Source organism: Tribolium madens, unplaced genomic scaffold, assembly GCF_015345945.1.
Source record: "Tribolium madens isolate multiple individuals breed KSU strain unplaced genomic scaffold, Tmad_KSU_1.1 Scaffold_71;HRSCAF=194;Tcas5.2_LG6, whole genome shotgun sequence".
Classification (NCBI taxonomy): Eukaryota; Metazoa; Arthropoda; class Insecta; order Coleoptera; family Tenebrionidae; genus Tribolium; species Tribolium madens.
The window spans coordinates 8766062-8774322 of NW_025401041.1; the positions used below are offsets into that span (position 1 = coordinate 8766062).

The 8261-nt window shown below is 37.3% G+C and overlaps 1 protein-coding gene across 1 annotated transcript in view; it reads right to left on the reverse strand.

The window, feature by feature from the left end:
- Positions 1-14: 14 nt before the first annotated feature.
- LOC123008676 (fatty acid synthase-like) overlaps positions 15-8261 on the reverse strand; it is a 15076-nt gene continuing 6829 nt past the window's right edge. Inside the window, exons 3-11 of the mRNA XM_044404623.1 lie at positions 7696-8100; positions 7416-7645; positions 7010-7367; positions 6714-6971; positions 4212-5208; positions 4033-4163; positions 1121-2839; positions 727-1030; positions 15-674 (exon numbers count right to left, since the gene is read on the reverse strand). Of these exons, the coding sequence (XP_044260558.1) occupies positions 75-674; positions 727-1030; positions 1121-2839; positions 4033-4163; positions 4212-5208; positions 6714-6971; positions 7010-7367; positions 7416-7645; positions 7696-8100 (5002 nt within the window). The 3' untranslated portion in view covers positions 15-74. The remainder of the gene's footprint in view (positions 675-726; positions 1031-1120; positions 2840-4032; positions 4164-4211; positions 5209-6713; positions 6972-7009; positions 7368-7415; positions 7646-7695; positions 8101-8261) is intronic.

Genomic DNA, 8261 nt, shown 5'->3' on the forward strand with positions numbered 1-8261 from the left:
GCAAAAGAAATACAGTTTTCTGTAGGAAAAACCCCAGATTAAAAACTCAGGTACTTTTCCTAAATTTTATTTGTCTAAATCAAAAACCCCTCAACTCGTTTTACTAGCTCCTCCTGGTCCAAAATCGTGCCATGATCACCATGAACCGTACTAAACTGCACATTTTCACAACATTTCGATAATTGGTAATCATCTTCTTCATTAACCATCGCAAATTTGGCTTTAATTAAATGCACCGGCGATTTAATCTTGTCATGTTCAAACTTGTACCCAATCACGGCTTTAAATCTCTTATACAACGTCAAAGCGGCTTGTTTCTCCATTTTTTGCTTAATCTCAACCTCGAGTGGAAGCATCTCAAGTACCAAATCACACCTTTCATTCATATCTTTACACTTGAGTAACTTATCTTTGAATTCAACTAAAAGATCAATTGGGACTAATACTGCCAAAATTTTGAAAATAAGAGCTGTTTGGAACTCTGCTTCGTCTTCTTCAGGAAGATATTCCTTAGCAGAAGACGTCAAATAAGTGGGAGAGCCGTCAATTGTGACCATTTTACCCCCATAACCCTTCTTTTCTAGAAGCGAAACGATTTCAAGACCCACAGCAGCCCCAAATGAGTAACCAATGATTTTAAATTGCTTACTTGGGGGTAAATTCGACTCAATGTGCTGAAATTTACAATTAACACGAGTGACACACTTAATTTTTTCTACAACTCACTGGTAGGATTTTGAGGGCTACTTCTGGTATAGTGTCCTCAGGGTTGTTATAGTCGTATTGGATGCCATAAATGTGGGCGTGGAGGTTTTTGGTTAGGTTACTCAAAGGGTGAAAAACACCCTCAATTCCAGCCAATAGGAAAATAGTTGGGGCTTCTTCATCTTTGACTCGACTCTCAAGTTTGATTATTGGTAAATGACTAGTTTTGCTATCAGGGATATATTTCATTAGTAAGTTGGTACCCTTGGACGTCTTAGTGTCACTTTGTTTGGTTTCGCTCCTGTCAGATTCAATCTCACTCAATCTGGAATCAAGTTTTAATTTGAAATTGGCGCCTAAATCACTCCGCCATCTTTTTGCGGGAAATTTAAAATCAAAATTAAAAAACGCTTACTTGGCAAAAGTGAGACTTCGAACATCCTTGGCTGTGATATAAATTTCGTATTCCTTCTCCAAAAGTTGTATAACTTCGGTCCCCATCATGGAATCCATCCCCAACTCGGCCAAAGTGGCATGTTGGCTCACAGTTTTGATATCTTTAATTCCTAGAACAAATGCAACAGCTTCCACAGCACTCAAACTTTCATTCCTGTTGTGTTTCTCAGCCACCACCATTGAGGAGACGACTGGATGTGTTTGTTTTAAAAATTTATCTAAAACTTCCAAACAACTGGAGATTTTCTGTTGCAAAGTTCCCCCAATCACCAATTCGCGATTCTCTTTTTGCATTTTCGCAACTAAACCGACATCACCAATGGCCCCCCATTGGATGGCCAAAGCGGGGAAACCCTCAATTTTGCGCTTTTCACAAATCCGTTCCATAATCGAGTTGGCCATGCCGTAGTTGGTTTGTCCGCCATTACCGCGTCCGCACGCCACTGACGAAAACACAACAAAATGGCGGAGTTGCGGACATAACCTCCGAGTGATTTCATCCAAAAACTGAGTGGCTTGTGATTTCGGAGCGCGGGATAATTTGAAACTTTCTTCATTTTGATCTTCAAAAAGTGCGTCTTTTAGTACCACTCCGAGGTTGAAGATGGCGTCAATTGGGCCCAAAGTCTGCGCTTGCTTGATTAATTGAAGACAGCCGGGTTTGGTGGTAATGTCATGGGTGGAAATTAAAATTTTCACACCGTATGACTTCCATATGGTCAAGCGTTGGTTTTGGTACCCAGTTTTGGTACCATAACGTGACACTAGTACCAGTTTTGTGGCACCGCGAAGTACCAACCAATCGGCTAGTTCTAACCCAACTCCGCCCAAGCCGCCTATGATCACATAGACTTTGGTACTATTAGCATAGAACCTTGGATGGACTTTAAAGAGTTGGTCCTGTGGGACATGAAGCTTGTTGGGTTCCTCCTCCCGGATTTTAACCATGACTTTGCCCATATGGCGGCCGGTCATCATGTACCGATGGGCGGCTTCTATCTCTTCCCGTTTGAAAACTTTCCGTGGGAGTGGCTTAATGAACCCAATTTTGATACCATCAGACACAATCTGGGACAATTCCTGTTTCAAATGTGGGCTATTGGCGTAAATTTGATCCAGCATAACCCCATGGTAACTTATCCCTTTTTCCATCATATATAACCCCAATTGGGTGTTATTAGCAAGGTCAAATTTCCCAATTTCCAGAAACCGGCCTCCAGGTGCCAAACACCTCACCGAAGCCATCAATTTCTCCTCACTCAAAGAATTCAAAACAATGTCAACTCCTCGACCTCCAGTTTGCGTTTTGATCATTTCCTCAAAGGACGTGTCACGGGAATTCCCGATTCGTGATTGAGGAATTTGAGGAAATGTGCGTCTCAAGTACTCACGCTTTTCTTGAGTACCAACTGTGAGGTAAATTTCGCATTTGTAATGAAGACAAACGTTGATGGCCGCGAGTCCAATTCCACCAGTAGCAGAATGGATCAAGATGGAACTTCCGGGTTTGAGTTTCCGGACCATGAGGAGAGCGTAGAGGACGGTACCATAAACCACCGGAATTGTAGCGCCGTCTTCGAGGCTCCAGGAGTCCGGGATTTCCCACAACAGAGTCGGGTCGGCGGAAATGTGCGAGGAGAAGGCCGAGTTGTCGGTCATTCCACACAAACGGCGCCCCCTGAAGGTTTTTTAGGTTAAATTTGATAAATAAATAATATAAATCTAACAAAAATTTGAAATTGGCGGGTAAATTACAGCGCCACCTGTAATTATTTTGCGGGAAATTCAAATTTTGCGTTCTAGTTCTTCGAATAAAGTAACAAAAATGGTTAAATAGAACTTGAAATTTGAAATTGGCGCTTATAATACAGCGCCACTTGTTATTTTTGCAGGAAATTTATTTTTTTTTTGATTAAACTAAGTCAAGTAAACCGAAATTGTGTGATAACATAAACACTGATCTCCCCAAGTTTGAATTTTTCGAAAAAACAAAGAAAAACTTTTCAAAATTTGGATAGAAGTGTCTAATTTAGCTATGTTTCAACTAATCGGTAATTTGTAGTGTGGAATGAGGGGTCACACCCTGGGTCTATTTTGCTGTTTAATTTCCCAAAAAAAGCAAAAAACACTAAATCGTATAATTTCACTCTAAAAACATAACGTCATAATATCCCCCTTATCCTAATCGTAATTGTTTTTTCAAAAAACTTTAAATTTTTTTTCAATTTGCCGCTTCAAATCACAATTTTAATAAATAATAATGATAATTTTTGAAATAAGAAACCCAAAACCAAAAACTATAACTTCATTGAACCAATCAGTGAATTTTAGTGTGGAAAGATAGGTCACACTTAATTTAATATTTAATTTTTCCAAAAGCTGTCAAATGGCATACAAAAAAAAACATTTTTGTAATATTTTTACTAAAACATTAAATTTTAATCAAAAAAATAATTGTTTCAATTTTTTTTGCCCGAGTTTAAATTTTTCGAAAAACAATAAAAAACATTTCAAAATTGGACTAAAAGTGTGTATTTTTGAAATAACCGGTAAACTGTAGTGTGGAATGAGGGGTCACACCCTGGGTCTATTTTGCGGTTTAATTTCCCCAAAAAAAGCAAAAACACTAAATCGTATGATTTCACATTAAAAATCGCAACAAAAATTCGCGCGAAATTTGAAAAAGCATCAAATATTTTATTTTTTCGCCACTTGCGTTCTAATTCTTCGATTGAAATAACAAAAATGGTTAAATAGAACTTGAAATTTGAAATTCGCGCTTTAAATACAGCGCCACTTGTTATTTTTGCGGGAAATTTAAATTAAAAAGAGTCAAGTAAACTAAAATTGAGGTAAAACAAAAGCTAGTACCTCAAATCCCGTCCTGCAAACTCGAACCCGACGGCACACTCCTGTTCCCTCCTATCAGTGGTGATAACATCAACACTGATCCTCCCCGAGGACAACATAACGTCTTTGAAATTAATCGCCGAGTAATAATTCTACGAAAAAAACCTCAATTTGCATTTTTTTACCTCAAAAAAACTCACTAGGATCATAACATGTCCTTTTTTGACCTCCGAGTCGCGCCTCAAAGGCCCCTCCAACCATTTCATGCTTGCTAATTCACCTCTAACTGTCACATTTGCATAACAATGTTCACTTTCCACCTCCTCCAACTCCTCCAAAAGCAAATGGCGGTAAGTCCCCCATTTTCCGTTTTTGTACACATTTATGGCTAAGTTTTTGCGAATTTGGTTGGCAAAAACCGGATTTTGGGGGTCAAATTCCGGGGATTGGTCCATGATGAAGTAACACTTGACCTTATTTCCGGTCGGTTCCGGGCGTAGACAATTGACAAGGCCTAAAATCCCCTCCGGAGTGTGATTTTGACCGAATGCGATCACATTGTCGTCGGTTTTCACCGCTTTTTGCAACTCCGGTAACCATTCGAACGAATCCGGGGAAATTCGTACAAAGTGTGGTACCGGAATGGTACCGTTTCTCCGGAACAGAATTAGTTTCTCGTCCGGAGTTGTGAATTCGGTGAGAATTTCAAGATTTTCGATGTTTTCCGAATGGAAATCTTTGGATTCGCGTGAAATTAGAAAACCTTTGGTACTCAAAGCTTGGAAGTAGAGTTTGGGAATTGTGGGTCTTTGGAGGAGTTTGGTACCGATGATTAGGAGTAAATTACTCTCAGGTGTGAGGACAAAATCTTCGATTTTGACTCCGGGGATGTCCTCAAGTGTCATTTTGGTTGAAATTACCACGTTTGGGGTTATCACAGGGACGTCGTCGAGGGCTTTGCAGAACAAGGGGGACAAAGGAGTTGATTTTGAGGTCTCGTCGAGGATTTCAACCGATTTGAAATGACTTTCAAGCGAATTTTCGATGATTATTTGGGTGTTGATCCGGATTGAGTCGGGGAGGTTCATAGTGGTACTGTTTGGTACGAATTGGTACTTCTCCAGGACCGGCTCTAAGCGTTGCTTTTTCTTGGCGATTGATTTGGCTTGGAGGCCCAAAATCTCGATCCCTCCGGACCTGAAAAGTGCTGTCTTATTATACACTCGAATTGAAAAAAAATATTTAAAGTAAAAATCCAAAAATTTTAACATTCTGAGTACTAATTTTTGAAATAAGGGACCTAAAATAAAAAATTATAATTTTATTGAACTAATCGGTAAATTTTAGTGTGGAAAGATAGGTCACACTATAGACTTAATTTAATATTTTAGTTTTCAAAAAATTGACAAAATGCCCCAAAACAAAAACCGACATTTTTGTAATATTTTTTTACTAAAACGTTACATTTTAATTAAAAAAATAACTGCTTTAAATTTTTTAGCCCGAGTTTATATTTTTCGAAAAAAACAATGAATGACTTCTCAAAATTGGACTAAAAGTGTCAAATTTTGATATTTTTGAACTAATCGGTAAATTGTAGCGTGGAATGAGGGGTCACACCATGGGTTATTTTAAGTAAAAATCCAAAAATTTTAACATTCTGAGTACTAATTTTTCAAATAAGGGACCTAAAACCAAAAATTATAACTTCATTGAATTAATCGGTAAAGTTTAGTCACACTATAGACTTAATTTAATATTTAAATTTTCAAAAAACTTTCAAAATGGCCCAAAACAAAAACCAACATTTTTGTAATATTTTTTTTCCTAAAACTTTAAATTTTAATCAGAAAAATAATTGCTATAAAGTTTTTTGCCCGAGTTTGAATTTTTCGAAAAAAAAACAAAGAAAAACTTCTTAAAATTGGACTAAAAGTGTCAAATTTTGAACTAACCGGTAAATTGTAGTGTGGAATGAGGGGTCACACCCTAGGTCTATTTTGCTGTTTAATTTCCCCAAAAAGCAAAAAACACTAAATCGTATAATTTTACTCTAAAAACGTAGTGTTAATATCCCCTTATGCTAAGCGTAATTATTTTTTTTAAAACTTTATTTTTTTTGAATTTGCCGCTTCAAATCACAATTTTAATAAATAATAATTTTTGAAATAAGGAACCTAAAACCAAAAACTATAACTTCATTGAACTAATCGGTAAATTTTAGTGTGGAAAGATAGGCCACACTATAGACTTAATTAAATAATTAAATATTTAGTTTTTCAAAAAACTGTCAAAATGATCCACAAGAAAAAAAAACATTTTTGTAATAATTTTTTACTAAAACGTTAAATTTGAATCAAAAAAATAATTGTTTTAAAGTTATTTGCCTAAGTTTAATTTTTTCGAAAAAAAACAATGAAAAACTCCTCAAAATTGGACGAAAAGTGTCAGATTTTGGTATTTTTGAACTAACCGGTAAATTGTAGTGTGAAATGAGGGGTCACACACTGTGTCTATTTTGCTGTTTAATTTCCCAAAAAAAAGCAAAAACACTAAATCGTATAAAAACAAAAAAATATCCCTGTATTCCAACCTTAATTTTTTCTAAAAAACAATTTTTTTTTTGAATTCGTCTCTTTACACGACAACAAAATTCGCGGGAAATTAAAAAAAAACAAATAATTTGTTTTTTCGCCACTTACTTGATAATGTTGACATCCTTGTAGCAATAAACCGGGATTAGGGCCCCCTCCCCTCCCAATTCCTCAGCAATTTTCTTATGTTTGAGGGGATTTATGACCATTTTTTGTATTCCCACGGGAACATAAAGCAATCTCGTATCATTTTGCAAAATTTTCAATTGTAACATTTTATCGGTAAAAGTGCACCAATTGTCCTCCCATTTGACCAAACCGGAAGAACCATCCACGTTACATTTCGCTATACCTTTGAACAAACCACTAAACCGAATTGGTTAAACCGCTCAAAAACCACTCACCTGTAGTTATAACCCCTCAAATACAACTCGCGATAGATCTCGTCATGTTCGAGGATGTGACTAGGGTCATTTCCTAGGTCAATAGGACCAAAATCTGCCTCTTTTTGGGCCGCCTCCTCCCACGTCCTAATCCTCCCACTCACAACCAAAGTGTCCTTTTCCAAAACCTCAAAATTGCCATTCCCGAGTCCAATGGTCACTAGAAGTTTCACAAAACCGGATTTAGGCATTGTGACAGCTCTCACAAATTTGCAATTTTCAAAAACAACAGCCACATCTTCAGGCAGTAGGCGCCGACTTTGGGCAAAAGTCTCCCAAACTAGAGTCAAATACTTGGTCGCAGGGAAAAGATTCCGATCTAAAAAAAAATTTAGCACGAGTGACATATTTAATTTTTTTCTACTACCATCAATCACGTGACCTTGCATAAACTTGTACTCGTCGTACACATACGAAATGAAATAATCGCGTTGCTCGGCATCCGTAATGGTAAACTCCCGGAATTTGTAAGTGAACCAACTCCGATTGTGGTTCCATTTGACAAAAGGCGAGATCATGGAAGTACCCCGACTTACCGGAAACTCAACTCCGGGGTATAACTCGTGGAGATGAGGGGTGTGGCCTAACTCAAACAACCTAGAATTTTTTTGATCAATACTGATTTCTCTTGTGGTGGGGTTAAGTACCGCCCAATTGTCTCAAGGAAGTTAATTTTGATACCATCGGTGATCATCACGTCGCAATTATTTAAATTCGAGTCTGAAATATTCAGGATTAGGGCATTTTTCAGGTCGAGGAGACTCTCATGTGTCAATGAATCGGATCGTAGTTGGCCATTTAGTAGTTCCGGGCCGAAATCTAGCGTTCTTTTGGTTTCGTAGTGATTGGTAGCACTGTTTATGCACTCTTCGAGTGTTAAATTGTTGTAAAAATAGCCACTTGCTAGTTTTCCACAACCATCGCCGTAGACCACAGGAAATAAGTTTAGGGTTTTTAAAACATCGACAAGGCCCAATTGGACGAAAATCGGGCCGAGGACATTCTGTTGGTAGCCCTTTGTAGGGACTTTACCCGAGAGAATGTTATTAATCCTGCAAAAACATAGTTTTTGAAATTGCCGCCAAAGTTTTTAGCGATACTGGCGGGAAATTAAGCAGTTTAAATTAAAAAAAAAACACTGTAGAAAAAACAAAAATTTTTAATAAAGTTATTAAAATTAATTTGTATTTTTTTCCAAGTTTCAAAATTAATA